Source organism: Macrotis lagotis, chromosome 7 (genome assembly GCF_037893015.1).
Source record: "Macrotis lagotis isolate mMagLag1 chromosome 7, bilby.v1.9.chrom.fasta, whole genome shotgun sequence".
NCBI classification, from domain to species: domain Eukaryota; kingdom Metazoa; phylum Chordata; class Mammalia; order Peramelemorphia; family Peramelidae; genus Macrotis; species Macrotis lagotis.
The window spans coordinates 171,460,145-171,480,230 of NC_133664.1; the positions used below are offsets into that span (position 1 = coordinate 171,460,145).

The 20,086-nt window shown below is 36.7% G+C and overlaps 1 protein-coding gene across 4 annotated transcripts in view; it reads left to right on the plus strand.

Moving 5' to 3' along the window:
- The window catches only part of FAM107B (family with sequence similarity 107 member B), a 371,993-nt gene extending 359,174 nt beyond the window's left edge, over positions 1-12,819 (plus strand). For all 4 annotated transcript variants that reach the window (XM_074194078.1, XM_074194081.1, XM_074194079.1 and 1 more), the window contains 2 exons: positions 8,013-8,166; positions 10,005-12,819. In XM_074194078.1, the coding sequence (XP_074050179.1) occupies positions 8,013-8,166; positions 10,005-10,121 (271 nt within the window). In that variant the 3' untranslated portion in view covers positions 10,122-12,819. The remainder of the gene's footprint in view (positions 1-8,012; positions 8,167-10,004) is intronic.
- Positions 12,820-20,086: the final 7,267 nt, after the last annotated feature.

Below are 20,086 nucleotides of genomic sequence, written 5' to 3' on the forward strand. Positions count from 1 at the left end.
TAATTCTCATGCAAAAGACTTCTGAGTACTTTGATGAAGTGCAAGATCAATATGAGTGAACCAGTGTGACAAGGCAGTTAAAACACTAAGGTGACTGTGGACTACATTAAAGAAAGTAATAGTACTGTTTATGTTGCTGTGGTCAAACTACATCTACAGCATTATGTCCAGCCCTGGGTACCATATTTTAGAAAAGACTATTGACAGTTTAGAACAAAACTAGGTTGGGCAGTAGTGAAAGGACTCAGAATTATGCTGCTAGACAGAACTTTTTTGATCTTGCAACTGTCAATAAAATATTATTTCCATGTTCACCTAATCAATAAAAATGAGCACGTGTCCCTAAATTTTGCATATTTTCTTACTTATAAATTACATCTTGTATTCATGTGCCACTATACTAATTGTGTACATTATAAGCCTTCCACAATAATAGAAATTAAGAAAGGATGAGATAAAGATGAATGGTATTTGTTTTTGAGTAGAGAATTTATTGAGTATGGCTATGGCAGTAACATCATCAGCTCTTTATTTTAGGAATGTCACTTTAGCATTTATATAGACTGGATTAGAATGGGGAAAACTTTCTGTAGGGAGACCATTTAAGAGAGAAGAGGGTAAATGTGTGAGAGAGGTAGAAGTAGGATGAATAAGATCTGGCAGCTATTGGATATGTGGATGTGAAGATGAGGATGAGGGGGAAAAATGAGTTAAAAGTGACCTGGGAAACTAGAAGATGGTTGATAACCCTGAGTAATTGAGATCCTTATTATAATCCTTCCATGTCTTTCATACTTTGAGAATCACTCACTCCATCTCACCCAAAATGAGAAGAGGAAAGGTGGGTGGGGCTCTTATTCACTAGCCCCTGTCCCAGAGTATGTCCTCCCAAGTGGGGCCACTGCAGCCATGGGGTGATGGGTGGAGGGTGCGGATTCTTCCAATGCTCTCTGTGCAATAATCTTTTAGGATGCAACTTCCTTAAGGGGCTGATTTCAGGTTCTGAAGACCCCAGGGAAGTTGACACAAGCAAAGAGGAGGGCTAAGTGCTGGATTTTAGAGATTCCACTATTTGTTTTGATTAGTTATACTGAGGGCAAGATATGACATTTCCCCACTCTCTTTGGTTAATCTCATATGCATTGGGGCTAGGCCATGACTCCCAAGGTTCCTTTAATTATGTGGTATTGTATTTAATAGCACAAACCAAATGCATCAGGGCTTTCCTGGTTAATCTGCATCAAGGTTCCATTCCATTCTTTTCTTGAGAATGACATTTCTTGGGATCAGGCTAGAGTCCCCCAGGGAATCCTGAGCCATACCCTGGAGACCACTGCCAGAGAGGAATCAGAGGATGCTTAACCTAAAAGAGAAAACCTGAAGGTTTGCAGGTAGGGGTAGGGGTGGGAGAGGGCTGGTGGACACTGAAGATTAGGACATGGTATTTCCGTCTTAAATATTTGAAGGGTCTTTATGTAGAAGGATGAGAATTATTTTTCTTGATCTAGATTTCTGCAAATCTAGAATGAAAGATTGAGATTGTGAATCAGTATATCAAAAAGTCCTGACAATTAGAATCCAAAAATGTAAGCTTCTGCCTTCTAAGAGAAGGAGTTTACCAATTCAGATAAAGACTGAATGATTATTTTTTCAGGGAGGTTATGGAAGGAATTAATGATTTGATTAGAAATTGGACTAGGTAACCTTTTAAGTCCCTCACAATTGCAAAATTCTGTGATTTTTAATCAAATCAAAATTTTGTTTTAAATTCTGTTACAATTGACTCCATGATATTCAATAAGGGAAATATTGATTTGAAGTGGTAGTAACCTTCTCTTGCCATATAAACTTTTTCCAACTGAAGAAGATTTGAATGCCATTAAATTCCTCTCCTGTGGCCAAGAATATGATGCTGATTTATTATTCTACCTGAGATTTACATGGTGGGAGGTCCATTGCTCATACAAAAGTTGATTTAAGTTTTCTGGCATCCCAGAAATCCCTTTGTTAAAGCAATTAACCAGCACTAACCTTAACCTTTAAATGCATGATGGGGTTTTTAATGGCACAAATCACATGTTGCAGGACATTCCTAGGAAATCTGCATCAGAGTTCCATCTGGGTGATTCTGTTCTTGGAATTACATACCTTTTGAATGCAAATATTCCATTTCCTTCTGACTTAGTTGCAGAAGTTTTAGAAGAAATGATAGTTCAAATATATATATATAATATATATATATGTACATATATATATATATATATGTGCAGTATTTTAAGGTTTGAAAGCCTTTATATTCATTTTCTCATTAAACCTGTGGGGTAGTAGCTTATAAGTATTATTATTGCCATTTTATAGGTAAGGGACCTGAAAATCTGGGCGGTGCTGAGTGAAATGTTTAGGATCACCCATCTAGCAGTTGTTTGAGGTGGGATTTGAAAATTTGGAATTTAGCTATTAGAATTACTTGGTTTTAAAGCTGTAAGAAATGTCAGTTTCTAAAAAAAAACCTGAAAGGATTGTGGAGGCAGTCTTACTAATCTCTTTTGCTAATAGTCCTGACTCAAACTGAAAAGAAAAAAAAAAGCATCCTCAGTTAAGGTGCCATAAATCAAGGCAAAAACAAAATAATAATGATGATGATGATGATATGATGTTTACTCTGTGCCAGGAACTCTGCTAAGCACTTTATAGTGATCTCATTTGATCTTGTAATAACCCTTCAATGTGGGTGTTGTAATTATTGTCATTTTGTGGATAAGGAAACTGCTGCTACAGGTGAAGTAACTAGTGGAGAGTCACACAGTGCACTCGCCACCATGCCCCCGATATCTCTGAAAAAACCAAACATGAATGGACAGTCAGTCAGTGTGATCACCTCTTGTCCAGATGTACTCAGAACCAGAAGACTTTCAGGTAGGAATGTGCATAGAAAATGACTTTTCTGGTGCAGAAACCTTTTGTACAATTAGCATAATCGCTGAAACTTGCTCTATCATCTGCCTCTTCTTCTCACCTTTACTTTTATTTCTTATTTGCCTATCACTCACTAGCCTGACCCCCACTTCTGAAAACTGTTGAAAAGATGAAAGTATTTTTCCATTCTTTAGATAGAATCATCTGACAGTTCATAGTAGATTTTTTTTTTTTTGGCTTAGCTCTGGATGATGCCAATTTGACTGAAAGTCATAGAATTAATAGATTTTAATGCTGGATAAGACCATAGTGATAAGATAATTAAGTCTGACCTTATTTTATAGATAAGAAAACTTGACTGAGAGAGAGGAAGTGATGTTGCTAGTAATTTGTTTCAAAATCTTGACCTTTTCGACCAATACGTTCATAGTCCTTGCTTTTATTATTTTGTGGAAAGTTTTCAGGTTCTTATTTGAGTAAAAAGGGAATTTCTTGACCCCCTCTTCAAAACGTAAATACTTTTTAGAAACTATATTCCTTAAGGTAGTTATTAATAAACTCAGATATCATACTGGTAGTAAGCAGCATTAATTTTATGTGTATTACTAAGCTCAGGGAATTCATATTTGATATGCAGGTATACTAGTTTGCTGTATCTTGGCTCCCAGGCAAGTTTTGGATCAGTTATTTGAATTTTTAATCTGGTTACAGTTTAATGTGGGTCAAGAGACTTTGTCCTTCATCAAGTTCCTAATGGGCAATCTGGCAGACAGAATGTTTTCAGTGGAATAGGATATAGGTTTCGTGTGCGCATGCACAGTAATTTTAGCCGGGGGAAGAAAGCTAGCAAGAATTTTTTTAATTTAGTTCATGTAGAGTACTCATCCACTTGTTTAATTAATACCTTCTGGAGACATTTTTTTCCTATAGGTGAACTGAATGGCATGTCTAAAAGTGAAATAACATATATTTAGCCATATTTTTTTTTAACATATAACAGTTAACAAATTCTTGTTGTTTTTAAGTGTGTATATTATGACTGACTCTGAATGACATAGCTATTCTCTGCAATACAGTGATCCAAGACAACTTAGAAGGACTTAGGACAAAAAAAGTTATGCATTGTCAGAGAAGGAACTGATAAGAGTCTGAATTACATACAGATGGAAGCATGCTTTTTTTAAACTTTTTTAAATTTTTTCTTTAGTAACATGACTTACGTGACAAATGACTACATATATGTGACCTAATTTAAATTGCTTACCTTCTCCATTGAGGGGGTGAGGAGGGAAGTTGATAATTTGGAATTCAAAAATTTAAAAACAATTGCTATAATTTATCCAAGGGTTTATAGAAGGGTTTAATAGATGGGGCAAAAGGAAAACATCTGTCCTAATATATTTCATGTAATACTGTTTTATTTTTTCTGAAAACAAAAATCATGAAACAAACTAGATTTCTAACATTTAGGATATGACTAAACAAATTAAAATAAATAACTATTGGACAATGAAAAATAATTAAAATAAAAAATTGGAAGAAATGTGGGAAGATGCACAAAAGTGGTTTAGTATAAAAACAGAACCAAAAGAAATCGGTATTGATTATAGTGATGTAGTGAGATAACAATCACAGCAATAAATGACTCATAAACACAAAAAGGATAGGGGAACAAAGATAGGGTTAGCATAGGTTAAAGCCAATATATGTGTATTTGGTGCTAGAGTTACCAGAACATAAGCAAAAGTTTATAGACAAAAAATACAAACATCTTTTTGTTTCTTTTTCATGCTCATTTTCCCTTGCTTATGCTCTTATTCATATATTTGAATACCTGTACTTGTCAGTGAAAGTAAAAGAAAATTTACATTATTTATGTTACATAATTTATGTTATTAATAAAATTTACCTCAATTTATTTTAAAGTTTGCAACTGCCAAAGTTTTTAATATATGTTTGATGGTGACCTTTTAAAGAAGATTCCTTGCCTGTGGCCTTTGTGCTCTGTCCTCTATTTCATCTTATTATCTTCTTTCTGCCCTGAATTATTAAAGAACCATGGGAGAGTTGACTTCAGGAATAAGGCTTGAGAATATATAATTTTCTGAAATGAATATGCTGCTACCACAATATCCAGCATCTGGAATCACACTGAATTTTTATTTTTTCTTTTGCTATTCAGTTCTTTTTGAAGTAATTGGCATAGCTGTTTGTTTTCCTCTGTTTGATTTGAGTGGGTTGGTATCTTTCATACTTGGATAATAGCACTACTGATGATTGCTTTTTACCCATGCTTTAAGAAAACATTTGTTTATATCTTCCCCCCCCCTTTTACTTTAATTTTCAAAAGCATCCTGTCCTTTTCTCCACCCAGCAATCCATATCCTTGTTAGAGGAATGTAGGAAGAAGAATTTTTTCTTCATTTTGCTAGGGCCATAGCTATAAACTCACAGGCTGTCTTTGATTTAGAGAATTAAAATGCAGAGCTTTAGACTTTTGCTGTGCATGTATAGAAAATTATGAGCATTTTGTTAATAAATATTTGATATTTAGGTGCTGTTATATAAAAGCTTTAAACAGAAATTGAATACTACATATTTAAACTATTCATATATTGAAGAGAATGTCAATTTCATTGACCCCCCCCCCCCGGCTTTTTAATTCATTTTGCATAATCTAAAAAATTTGATAATTGTAGAAGTATCTAAGACCCATAGAATAGGAAAATGAAGCCTAAATTTTAAATTATGCAGTTAAATTCCTTAATCTTAAAAATTTGAATATAACTAATCATATTACTATATTATTAATTATAAACCAGTCATTAAGTTGGAGTACTTATTAGAATAATTTGACAGTCATTTCATAAATTTTTAAATGAATAATATTGCTATACCTTGATTTATTGACATTTTGATCCATATAACATAGACAGTCTACATTGAAATAACTGAACCATAAAAATCAAATATACAAAACTATGATTCCTTTATTTTTTCTCTTTTTTAAATGATCAAGCTGCTGTGGACATATGATTGCAATGTATTTCAGTTATCTAGAATAAATGTTTTGTTTGTTGCCTATACCAGAATCATTATTTTTGTTACTTGATTTTCAATAAACTGACCTTCATCCTTGGAATTTTATGTTAGTTTACAAATTGATGATGCTCTCTATATTAGGAATTCTTAGAAGTACTCCATGTGGCTTTTTCATGATTTCCGATACCCTCTTTTACTCATTTTAAGTGTCCCTTTATCTCTAAAAATTATTTTGTACAACTTTGTTGCAGTGTGTCATGTTGATGACAAGGACTATTTCATTTTTGTCTTTCTGTCCCCAGGGTCTAAGATATTTAATAATGCTTTATTGACTTGAATTGAATTGAAGACTAGGAAGGAGTGTAAGAAACAAGCTTGAGTCTCTCATTAAATTAGTCTCCCATTGCATATGGGAATAGAATGAGCTAGCTGCTAAGAAGGAGCAAGCTACACTGTATTCTTTGATAGTGGATTTCTGTTTTAATGATTATCCACATTCCTTTCCTACCTGGATTTTTATGGATTTTCTTGTGGATCTGTATATTTTAAAAGTCATGGGTGGCTAGGTGGCGCAGTGGGTGGCTAGGTGGCTCAGTGGGTGGCTAGGTGGCGCAGTGGGTGGCTAGGTGGCGCAGTGGGTGGCTAGGTGGCGCAGTGGGTGGCTAGGTGGCGCAGTGGGTGGCTAGGTGGCGCAGTGGGTGGCTAGGTGGCGCAGTGGGTGGCTAGGTGGCGCAGTGGGTGGCTAGGTGGCGCAGTGGATCGAGCACCAGCCCTATAGTCAGGAGTACTTGAGTTCAAATCTGGCTTCAGACACTTAATAATTACCTAGCTGTGTGGCCTTGGGCAAGCCACTTAACCCCCATTTGCTTTGCAAAAACCTTAAAAAAAAGTCATGTCATTTAATATCTCTAAGACTTTGTAAGAATGGTGGAAAAAATAGAGGATTCAGTATCAACAGTTTATGGATTTAAATCTTAGTTCTGTCACACTCACTAGATGAGTTACTTTGTCAAAATTCTTCACCCCTCGAGAGGGTCTTGGTTCCTGATCTATAAAATGAAGTTTTATTATCACTGAAGCTATTTTCAGCTCTAAATCCATTTTCCAATGAAACAGAACATAAGAATTGGAAGATCTAGACTTAACTCCTTGATCTGGCATTGCTTGGGTGTGTGACTTTGAGCAAGTTATTTAATTTCACTGATCTTTTGTTTATTCATAAAGTAAAATGAAAGGGAGTGGGTATTACCAGGTATATTACCAGGTTCTCTGAATGTTTTCTGTGGCAGGATTGGGAAGATAATGGGTCACTTCTCAGAATGTTTGTAAATGCATAAAATAAAAAAATGCATAGGATTGCAAAGGAAATCATTCATATAAATAATCTCTAAATTTCTTTCTGGTTCTTAGTTGCTTTTGTGCAGTCATTGGGAGAGGTGCTGACCCTTCCTAGGATGCCACCTTGTGAATCAATTTTGCTGAGCTATAGTAAGGTATTGTTAGTTGGCTAGTGAGTACCATAGGATTTTAGAGTTGGAAAGATTGCAAAAGATTAGATAATCTTTGACAGAGGTTCTTAGCAGATGTCCATACACCATCAAGAAGGTTCATGAGTAGATTTCAAGTAGTATTTGAACTTGGTTGGGGGGAAAGTTATATTTGTATTTCAATATGATTAGTTTCCTTTTGTAATTCTCTATATTTCTGAATATTTAAACATTTCTGAGAAGGGGTGCCTAGGCTTCATCAGACTGCTGAGGGGTCCATTGCACAAAAAAAACCATTCAAAACCCTCATCTAAATCAAATTCTATCTTTATTTTATAAATGAGTATACTGAAACTTTGTGGAAAGAAGGTCAAGGTCTACAAAGAGTGATTACAGAGATAGTACTTGAACCCAGATCTTCCACTTTATCACCCATCAATTGGAATGTAATTCCAGGCTTTCTGACCACAGGAGTCCCTGGGCACTGCTGTGGATGACTTTGGTTAACTATGGGTTTCTTAAAAAAAAAGTATTCTTGTTAAACTAGAAATGTGTTTGCTTTTGAAGGGGTCTTGCTCCTCAGAATAAACCAGAGCTACAGAAGGTGATGGAGAAGAGAAAACGAGACCAAGTGATAAAGCAACAGAAGGAAGAGGAAGCCCAAAAAAAGAAATCTGATTTGGAGATAGAACTACTGAAAAGGCAGCAAAAATTGGAGCAGGTGAGTGAGCACTGGTGGGATGCTAATATTTTCTCCTTGGTGAGATACAAGAAAGTTGGGACCTTGCTGACAAACATAGAGGAACTCTGGAATAGAAGAAATAAGTTTAGTTAAGGAAATGGGTGGAGTAAAGCTTGGAAAGTAAAGGAAGGGCATATGATTTAGGGTCAGGAATATGAGTCAGAGATCAGTGGAGGGTGGGGAATATTAAAAGTATTCTTGAAAGGCACCAGAAGCAAGAGGGTAGCCATGTGTGGGCATGATAGGATTCTTTTGAAAATTGCTTCTGAATTGGCAAATAGGGGAAATACGGTTCACAGGTAAAGGCTTAAGTCTTCTCAGATTGGACCCTAGACACTTGCATAAAGAAGCAGCATGGCATAATAGTGGATGAAATTATCTAGCCTGGGAGTCTGGATGACCCAGATTTAAATACTGTTTATTGAATTCATTCTGAGTGATCTTGGGGAAGACAACCTCTCAAGATCCCAGGCAGTTTTTTAATTACCCTTCTTTGTTGGTGGTAGTATTTGCATGTTTGGAATTTTCTCAGCATTAAAAAATTACAAGCTCCAAATAAAAATATTACCGATGACAAAAAAAAAAAAACCTACAAGTGCTCTGGACAAAATAACAAATAGCTGCCATCCTTTCTTGCTTTACCACAAATTTATATTATGCAAATTTGACCCTACATAAAGACATCTACAGTCTTTAAAAAAACACCAGTGTTAACTTTATAGTATTGTGCCCTCTCTCCACTCTTGTCCCAAGCCTGGTGTTCTGTTTCCTCCCACCCTTACACAAAAAAAGGAAAAAATCTAATAACAATAAAAAACAAACTAAAAATCCCTCCAAGAAAGGTTGTTGCTGCCCCGGATGGAGGATTGGCTTGAGACCTCCAAAACTGAGCAAAGAGACCTGCCCCAGCCACCCTCTTGTTTGGCTTCCATTTGTTTGATATAAAGTTTCTGACCCAGCCCCTGCATCTTGCCCCTTTCCTGTCTGTCTGACCCCCCCCCCCCAAAGGTTTTCCTTTTGGTTCAGGTCATATACCCAAGTCATGGGCCCTGACCCCTATGTGTTCCTCCTCTTTCTCTCACTTCTCTGTTCCTAGGTTTCCTTGAACTGTGTGCCTGTCCTCTTCCTCCAAGGGCACTTGTCCCCTTGTCCCATATCCTTCCCTTCTCCAAATCCTGCCACATAACATACAAATCACTGTATGAATGCTGTTTACGTAAAATTAACTATTACACTTTTTATTTGCTAAACATTTTCTCTCCTAATTACATTAGAAAAGAGAGAACAATTATTTTTACAAATGAAGACACCTCAAACTCAGAGAGAGAAAATGGTTTGACTAGGGAATAAGATCATTAAGTGGTAGCGTTGGGGATGAATGCTAGGTCTTCTATCCTCCAAGACAGGTTTAGGGCTTTTTCCAGTACATATCTCTGCCTGGTGTGTTTTTGTTCTGGAAGGGTCAGTGAATGAGGAAAGCTTTTTTTTTTTATATAAACAGAAAACTGGGATTTTAAATAATTTGTTCATGTATAATTCTTAACTAATTGTTTTTATTATTTTAAAAAGCTAACTGTGAGAGAGAAGTTTGTATTTATCTAAATGCATATGTACATAGTAGTATTACTTGGTCAGTAGTATTACTTGATCTCTAAAATGAGATCATTGCTTTTTCTTTTCATCATGGTAATATAGAGCACAGTAGAAGAAAAGTTGGAGATTGATGGATGTGGGTAGTGATGTTAGGGAGGAATGAGTGTTCTGAGAAATTTGTTGTTTTAAATATATTCTTTTTCCATTTGTAACTCTCATTTAAGCTTGAGCTTGAGAAGCAGAAGATTCAAGAAGAACAAGAAAATGCCCCAGAATTTGTGAAGGTGAAAGGAAACCTGAGAAGAACAGGACAAGAAATGGCAGAAGTTCAGGAATCTTAGGCATACACTGGACAAAAATTTGCTGGATTCTAGCCCCTTGCTGCAGAGTGGACGTTCTGTAGGATCATCTCCAAATGCTGCTTCTTTTTGAGCCAATAGTAGCGTGGAGAGTCATCTGTTTTTTTGAGAAAATGCCAGCCAGCAGAAGTTTTAATTTTTTAAAAGGGGTTATTTTGTTTATCATTTTTCCTTGAATCTGGGTGGGGGGCAAATTGACTATGATAGCTGCAGTTCAGATTCGCCAAATGAAATATGTTGACCAGCATATAAGCAGCTTATTGTTGGTATAACAGACTTGTCTTCAGAGACTCAAAAGAAAGGATGAGGACACTGGAATATCTTAAGTGTTGCACTACTTGGTTTCTTCCAGCCTAACTGTAGTGGGGACATAGTATTTTTATTTTTTCTTCTTTTAAAAATATTATTTTTCTAACCTCTTGGTTATCTTTTAAATAATTTAGCTTACACAACAATGTGCTTAATCTGTTACTTTTTTTTTTTAACTGTGATTCTGTTTTGAAAAGCCTGAAAATCTTAGCATGGGTTAAATCCACCTGTGTGGAAAAATGTTCATTTTTATCGAATGGTCAACATAGGTTGTGTTTTGATTTTGACCTGAAATTACAGAATTAGGAAGTGGTGAGAAAATTTTAAAATCTGAACTCTGAAACCATAATAAATACATAGATTGTGTAGGATTTTTACCAGTCATTTCTGTTCTTGAGAAGCAATATATAATTCAGTTAACATTCCAATCTGAAGATGGATATTTGACAAATTCTCTGTTCATTTAATAGTATAGTTGTCCCTCTCAGTATTTTTTTTTCTTATTCTTTTCAACTCATTTGTTTAGACAAAATGTTGGGAATCTGTGGACCCAAGTTCAGTGTTATAAGTACAGGTCAAGATGGTCTGCTCTTAGCCACATGGGGAGAGTGCTAAGTGGGAGCTTTGTAGCAAGATATTTTAGCTTAATATGTAATACAAGTGTGACCTGGTCTCAAGGAGACTTGCATTAGAACATTTTCTTGCATTTGTCCATTTTGAATATTAGAATTGAAGCTTTGAAAATTTTTGATTAATGATCACACTTGCCTTTACTAAGGTTTTTTCCTGTGAAGGGAGCATATTACCACTGTCTCAGTGATAATGACTACTAATCCCTCTCTCAGGAAAAACCAACATTATGGGAGAGACTGCTGAGATTCTTTTTGCTAACCACAGCACTGTTGAGAACCAAATTCTCAATTATAAGTAACAGCCAAATGCTAATGCAAATATATGTTCTCTCTTTGGCTTATTGCAAGATTGCCTCCCAGTTTGGATGAAATTGGGAATATGAAATTAGGAAAAGTGTAGCTTCAGGATTGTTCTCTGTCTAGGATATAAAGCCAGTGACTTCTTTGGGCAAAACATTACTTTTTCTTGAATTCATATAAAGTTCAACCTTGAAGCTATCTGAAGACCTTGAAAACTATAATGGAAATTAACATCATTGAGGGACATTTCATAGGCTCAGATTTTGAGTCTTCAAGTGAGCAGCATAGCACAAATACATAAAGTTAGAGAACATTTATATTTGGAATAGACCATCCACTTTATCAGTGAGGATTATTGCTACAGAATACAGATGTGATTATCAGGCAGAAACATTATTTTATCCTATTAGTTTTGTCTGTAAAATGAAGTTGTGATGGCTGAGATATTCTTTTTATTTCTCCATTTCTTTTGAGAAGAGTAAGTATGATGGATCATCTCGAGTACATTTCCAATCTCATATTGACTAAGATTTCTTCCTTTTGTATGTGGGGTTAATGGAGTGATTTATAATACCAGGATTTAGCATAAATCTATATCTTTTTTATTCAGCAGGATCTTAGATCTTTAGATCCCTGGGTTTGTGGTAAATCTCCTATTTGACAGATACCTTGAGCTTTCAAATTAAAGAGACACCTTACCTGCTCAGCACAGTCCTTTAAAAGGATCATACTATCCCTGATTGTCTTTAGTCCGCTTAAAGCTATTTCTTCTCTTGTAGTGGGGAGGAATAACAGAAAGGATAATAGTGAATTGTCATTTTCCTCCCAAACTCACTAGCAGGTGTGCTGAGTGGTTTTCAGCCTAATAGACAAAAATGCCTTGTAAATAGAGTGTGAAAGTAAAGCTTGGTGTTACAAAACAAGTAGAATGTATAGTTAGAGTTCATCTTAGGATTCTATTAGGCCCAGCCTATAAGTCTGAGTTAAAATAACATGGCAAACAAAAAAATCTCCTTTAAAATCAAAAAATCTATACAACTTGGTTAGAAGTTTTAGAAGTTTTCTGAGCAGTTCTGTTTATTGAGCCACTTTCTAATTTTGCAATGGTCCAAAATTTTATTTTAATTGTTTTTCTGTCTTCTTAAAATATTTGAAAATTTTGTTGTCTCCCACTTTGATAGCATGGTAACAAATTTGTGTTGCTTTTTAAGCTACACACAATGACTTTATTCTTCTATTCTGAAAAACTTTGACTTATTTGAGTGTATATAATATATATAAAGGGAGCCTTAATGGGTTTGTTTTCATAATTTCATAATTTAATATTTTTTGTATTTGCTCTTGTATAATTGTTTTTAACTGAAAGTATTACAGAAATGAGGGTGGAATACTTAGAACCAAAGTTATGCTTAATAAAAATCTACTACATGCTTGAACTATACAGCTGTGTCTGTCATGCAGAAAAGAATGGCTTGAACTTAAAAGACAATTCTGTTCAGATTGTGAATTGTTTGTTTTATAATGCATTCTTCAGGCATCTGGGTGTCACAGTGGATAGAGCACAATGCTTATTATCTGTGAGACCTTGGACAAATCACTGCACTTTGCCTCAAATTTCCTCATCTGTAAAATGAACTGGAAAAGGAATGGCAAACTACTCTGGGATCTTTACCAAGAAAACCTTAAATGGGGTTCATGAAGTCAAACACAACTGAAAATGACTGGACAAGAGCAACAAAAAACTTCATTTTTGCTTCTTCTACCTCCAATCTGTTACCCTTTTCCTACCCCAAAAGTTAGACTGAACTGGTTCCATTTTTTCAGGTCCTCTCTAAGTGAGACTGAGCTTGACTGAGTCATATTAAGATGTTAAAAAGTATTAATGTTTTAGTAGATTGCCCTTCTCACTTCATACATTTATTTATCAGTAGTAGCCTTCAGTGCTTTCACCCGGGGCGGTGAGAATTTCAGTTATATGGGCAGGACAGTACAAGTGCTATTGAGGGATTGGGGGGCGGTGTAGGAGGCAGGAGACATCTCCCAGTGTCTCTGAGGTCATCATGAAGACGTTTACCTTTTCTGCCTTACCTTTAGGGCTTGTTTGTTACCACAGGATTATTTTGAAGTTCAAGGAAAATATACATGTGATTTGTAGCATATAGCTCATTTCACGTATCTAAAAGGATGTGACTACAAGTAAGAGACTGATTAAATCTTTTTATTTATCTAATATTCTAATTTTGTATGTTTTTTTATACATTAATAAAAGATTCTTGTTTAAGAGTAAACAAAATACCCTCTCCCCCCAAAAAATATACTCACTTAAGTGATAAAGGGAAGAGAAAAAAATTAAAATTAAAAAAATAATAGTAATAATTGTAGGTATGGCCAGGTGGCACAGTGGATGGAGCACCAGCCTGGAGCCAGGAGCACCTGAGCACATATCTGGCCCCGTACACCCAACAATCACCCAGCTGTGTGGCATGCAAGCCACCCCAAACCCATTGCCATGCATAAACCAAAAAAAGAGAAAAAAAAGACCTAAAATAAAATAGTAATAATAGTAGGGGTGGCTGGGTGGCGGACAGAGCACTGGCCCTTGAGCCAGGAGCACCCGGGTCCAAATCCATCCTCAGGCACCCAACAATCACCCTGCTATGCAGCCCCAGGCAGGCTACCCAGCCCCATTTTCCCTGCACGCCCCCCAAAATAAGAATAATAGAAAGTGTGCTTCAGTCTGTGTTCCAACACCACCAACTCTGTCGTGGGTGGATCACATTCTTTATGATAAGTCCATCACAAAAGTTACTTCTATATTTTTCCACTTGCCATTGCTGATCCCAACTCCCTCCTTTCGTATTTTTCCACTACCATGGACTATATTTTCTCTCTCCTTTCACTGACTCTGCTGTAGCATAGCTAAGTGGAGCAGCAGACAGATCCCTGATCCTCCATACCACCCCTTAGGCCCAGCATCCACCTGGCCCTATGGTCCCGGACAGGCCATCCAATCCCAGCCCCTTGTAAGAAATAAAAAAGAAAATGTGTTATATCTGGCTACTCTCCCCCCATGGTCTATCCTCTCCTCCATCACTCACGTTCCCCCCTTTCCCTGTCCCCCTTCTCTCCTTATTCCAGATGTCTATACCCCATTGAGTGTGTGTGTGTGTGTATATATATATATGTGTGTGTGTATATATATATATATATATATATATATATATATATATATATGCTGTTTCCTCTCCTAGCCACCTCTGATGAGAGCAAAGATTCCCTCATTCCTCCTTGCCTCCCCCCTTCCATATCATTGCAATAGCTCATTGTAATAAAGAAAAATCTTATTATATGAAATATCTTAGCCTATTCCCCCCTTTCCTTTTTCTTTCTCGCATTACATTTCCCTTTTATCTATTGACCCCATTTTTACACCATATTTTATCTTTAAATTCAGCTTTCTCCTGTGCTTCAACTATAAAAGCTCCCTCTACCTGCTCTATTAACTGAGAAGGTTCATGTGAGTATTATCAGTGTCATTTTTCTATGCAGGAATACATGCAGTTCCTCATCAAGTCCCTCATATTTTCCCCCTCTCCTCCAATCTCTATGCTTCACCTGAGTCCTGTATTTGAAGATCAAACCTTCTGTTCAGCTCTGGCCATTCCAACAGGAACATTTGAAATTCCCCTGGTTCATTGAAAGTCCATCTCTTTCCCTGGAAGAGGACATTCAGTTTTGCTGGGTAGTTATATTCCAAGCCCTATGAGCTTCCAATGTAGTTGCTGCTAAGTCCTGTGTGATCCTGACTGCAGCACCATGATATTTGAACTATGTCCTTCTGGCTGCTTGTCATATTTTCTCTTTGACTTGGGAGTTCTGGAACTTAGCTATAATATTCCTAGGGGTTGGTTTTTTGGGATCTCTTTCTCGGGGGGATCTGTGGATTCTCTCCATTTCTATTTTGCCCTCTGCTTCTAGGATATCAGGACAGTGTTCCTGTAGTAATTCTTTGAAAATGAGGTCAGGGCTCTTTTCCTGATCATGACTTTCAGGTATTCCAGTAATTTTTAAATTATCTTTCCTAAATCTGTTTTCCATATCAGTTGTTTTTTCAATGAGATGTTAAACATTTTCTTCTACTTTTTCATTCTTTTGGTTTTGAAGTGTTGATTCCTGATTTCTAGTAAATTCATCAACCTCCCTGAGTTCTATTCTTTGTCTGAAGGATTTGTTTTCCTCAGAGACTTTCTTATCTCTTTTTCCATCTGGCCAATTTTGCTTTTTAAAGCATTCTTTTCCTCAATAACTTTTTGAACTGTTTTATCCATTTGACTTAAGCTTGTTTTTAGCATGATATTTTTTTGGATTTCCTTGACTAAGCTGCTGACTTCATTTTCATGTTTTTCCTGCATCTCTCTCCTTTCTTTTCCCAGTTTTTCTTCTAACTCCCTCACTTGATTTTTAAAGTCTTTTAAAGTCTTTTTTTTTTTGAGCTGTGTGAGCCCAATTTCTGTTTTTCTTGGAGTCTTTAGATGCAGGAGCTTGTGCTTCCTCATCTTCAGACTGAGTATTTTGATCCTTTTTGGGCTCATTTGCAAAATATTTCTCAATGCTGTTCCTGTTTTTTTCTCTGCTTGCTCATTTTTTCCAGGCTTAGCCTGTTTTGGGGGTGCTTCCTGAGCTTTTGGGACACTCCCATAAGGGTCTCAGTGTGTGAGGCTCTGTCCTCCCTCCTGGTCTGTGAATGACCATGTGTGCTCCCTTCTGCCACGGGGCTGAGGTGGGGGGAGCCCTGCTGTTCTGTGGGGGGGCCTAGACTGCTATCATGTTCTGAATGTGGTCAGAGCCCCAGAGTCCTGTTCCAGAGGCAGAGGACAGAGCTCTGCAGTCTCTCTCTCTTCACTCCCCTCCCTAGGTTCAATGGGCTCATGCCCTGGGGGCTCCTGCTTTCCAGGCTCCGAGCTGCGGAAAGACCACGCTGCTGGGTGTGTGCCCTGAGGGCTGGGCTCCACGGGCTCTCTCTGGCAGAGGTCCCCCACTGTTCCCCCACTTTGTGCCTGCTGCTCCCCAGGGTGTAGCTCCAGAGACTCCCCCACTGCTGCGAGCTGGGGCTCCCAGCACCCGGGGGCTGCCTCCGGGAGGCTGAAGTTCTTTCACTCTCACGGGCAGCCCCTCCGACCCAGGGAAGCAGAGCGTTTCTGCTCCTTTCTAGGTTACCTTGAGTAGGAGAACTGCCTCACTGGGTCCCTCTGTGGGTTCTGTCTCTCGAAAGTTTAGTTAGACTCCTTAGCTTATGAGTTTTATCAGAGAGCGCCTAAGACTCGATCCTTTCTTGTCGCCATCTACACCCATATTTCTTAAAGTACTTGGAATTTAAAAAAAAAACAGAATCCTGCAATATGTTATTTACAAGAAACAGAAGCAGAGAGTTACAACCAGAATAAAAGTAAAAAAGGCTGGAGCAAAATATATTATTCTTCAACTGAAGTGAGAAAAGCAAGAGTTGCAATCTTGATCTCAGCAAAGCAAAAGCAAAAATAGATCTTCTAAAAGGTATAAGGAAAGAAACTAAATCTTCCCAAAAAGTACCATAGACAATGAAGTAATTTTAATACTAAACATGCATACAACAAGCAGGATAGCATCTAAATTCTTAGAGGAGAAACTAAATGAGTTTCTGGAAAACATATACAGGAAAGAAAAACTATTCTTGTGGGAGGACTTCAACCTTCTTCTTTCAGAATTAGATAAATTTAACTACAAAATAAGCAAGAAGGAAGTTGAGGAGGTGGAAAAGTTTTAGAAAAGTTAGATATGATAGTCCTTGGGGAAAAAACTTAAATGGCACTAGAAAGGAATACATCTTTTTATCAGTGGTACATGACACCTACACAAAAATTAATCATGCTTTAGGGCATAAAAATCTCATAATCAAATGCAAAAGGGAAGAAATATTAAATGCATCCTTTTTAGATCATGATGCAATATAGGACTATGGAAAGATAGATTAAAAATTAATTGGAAACCAAATAACCCAATTTTAAATAATGAGTGGATGAAACATCAAATCATAGAAATAATAATTTCATCAAAGGTTGACAATAAAGAGACATCATACCAAAGTTTTTAGGGGAAATGATATATATCTCTAAATACATACATGAATAAAACAGAGAAAGAAGAGATCAATGAATTGGCCATACAACTAAAAAAAGCTAGAAAAAAATCAAATTAGAAATTCCCAATTAAATATCAAATTAGAAATTCTGAAAATTAAAGAGAGATTAGGGGCAGCTAGGTGGAGCAGTAGATAGAGCACTGGCCCTACAGTCAGGAGTACCTGATTTCAAATCCAGCCTCAGACACTTAATAATTACTTAGCTGTGTGGCCTTGGACAAGTCACTTAAACCAATTTGCCTTGCAAAAATCCCCCCCCCCCCCGAGAGAGAGAGAGAGAGAGAGAGAGAGAGAGAGAGAGATATTAATAAAATTGAATATAAGAAAACTTTTGTACTAACAAATAAAACTAAGAGTTGGTTCTGTGAAAAACCAACAAGCTAGATAAATCTTTGTTCAATTTGGTTTAAAAATAAAAGAAAACAAATTACCGGGATCAAAAATGAAAAAAAGGTGAATTCACCACTAATGAGGAGGAAACTAAATAATAATTCAGAGCTATTTTTTCTATCTATATGCCAATAAATCTAACAATATATGTGAAATGGATAAATAATTACAAATTATGAATTGCCCAGATTTACAGAAGAGAAAATAAAATACTTAAATAGCCCAATTTCAGAAAAAGAAATTGAACAAGCAATCAATGAATTCCCTAAGAAAACATATCTCTAGGACCAGATAGATTTACAGTTGAAGACTAAACATTTAAAGAACAATTAATTCCAATTCTATATAAATTATTTGAAACAATAGGCAAAGAAGTTCTGCCAAATTCATTCTATACAATCAATAAGGTGCTGATACTTAAACCAGGAAAAGTCAAACAGAGAAAGAAAATTATAGACCAATTTCCCTAATGCATATTGATGCTAAAAAATTTAAATAAAATATTAGCAAAGAGATTACGGTAAGTTATCATATACAGTAAGGATGATAAACCATGATCAGGTAGGATTTATACCAGGAAAATAGGGATGTTTCAATATTAGAAACTCTATAGACCATATCAATAACAAAACTAACAGAAATCATGATTATTAAGGAAAGAAACTAAATCTTCCCCAAAAGTACCATAGACAATGAAGTAATTTCAATACTAAACATGCATACAACAAGCAGGATAGCATCTAAATTCTTAGAGGAGAAACTAAATAAGTTTCTGGAAAACATATACAGGACAGAAAAACCTATGAAAAACTATGAAAAAGCTTTTGACAAAATGCAGCACCCATTCCTATTAAAAACACTAAAAAGCATAGAAATAAATGGAGTTATCCATAAAATAAGCACTTTAGAAGAATTCCCAATAAAATCAGGGGTGAAACAAGGATGCCAGTTATCACCACTATTATTGAATATTGTATTAGAAATAGCTTTAGCAATGAGAGAAGAAAAATAAATTGAAGGAATTAGAATAGACAATAAATAAACAAAGCTCTCACTCTTTGCAAATGATATGATGACATACTTAGAGAATCCTAGAAAACCAACTAAATACTTGAAAAAATTAACAACTTTTGCAAAGTTTCAGGATATAAAATAAACCCACATAAATCATCAGCATTTCTATATATTATAAACAAAGCAAGAGAAAGAAAGAGAAAATTCATTTAAAGTATCTATAGACAACATTAAATAATTGGGAGTCTATTTGCCAGGACAAATCCAGAAACTATATAGAAAATAGTTGCAAAATACTTTTTACAAAAAATAAAATAAAATCTAAAAAAATGGAAAAATGTCAATTGCTCATGGGTTGTCAGAGCTAATATAATAAAAATGACACTTCTACCTAAATTAAATGACTTATTCAATGCCATACCAATTAAATTACCAAAAACTATTTTATAGAGTTAGGAAAAAAACAGTAATAAACAGGGCCCTGCTGTTCTATGGGGGGGCCTGGACTGCGATCAGGATCTGAATGTGTTCATAACCCCAGAGTCCTGTTCCAGGGGCAGAGCTCTGCAGTCTCTCTTCACTCCCTTCCCTAGGTTCAATGGGCTCATGCCCTGGGGGCTCCTGCTTACCCACTCCACCTGCTTCTGTTTCCTGGATCTGGACTGCCTTGGCCAGGCTGCTTGCTGTGTGCCCTGAGGGCTGGGCTTCATGTGCTCGCCCTGGCAGAGGTCCCCCCGCTGTTCCCCCAATTAGTGCCCAGTGCTCCCCGGGGTGTAAGTCAGGAAACTCCCTCCTGCTGTGAGCTGTGGCCCCCAGCGCCCTGGGGCTGCCTCCTAGACTGAAGTTCCTTTGCTCTGGTGGGCCACCCCTCTGGTGGGTGGCCCTTCCAACCTCAGGGAGCAGAGCCTTTCTGCTCTTTTCCAGGTTACCTTGAGTAGGAGAACTGCCTCACTGGGTCACTCTGTGGGTTCTGTCTCTCGAAAATTTAGAGTCCTTAGTTTAGAAGTTTTATGAGATCGCACCTAAGACACAATCTCCTCTTGTCACCATCTTGGCTCCGCCCCCTTGATTATATCTGTTTCTAAGAATATTCCTATTTCATTCATAGGACATGTTGTAGCTGC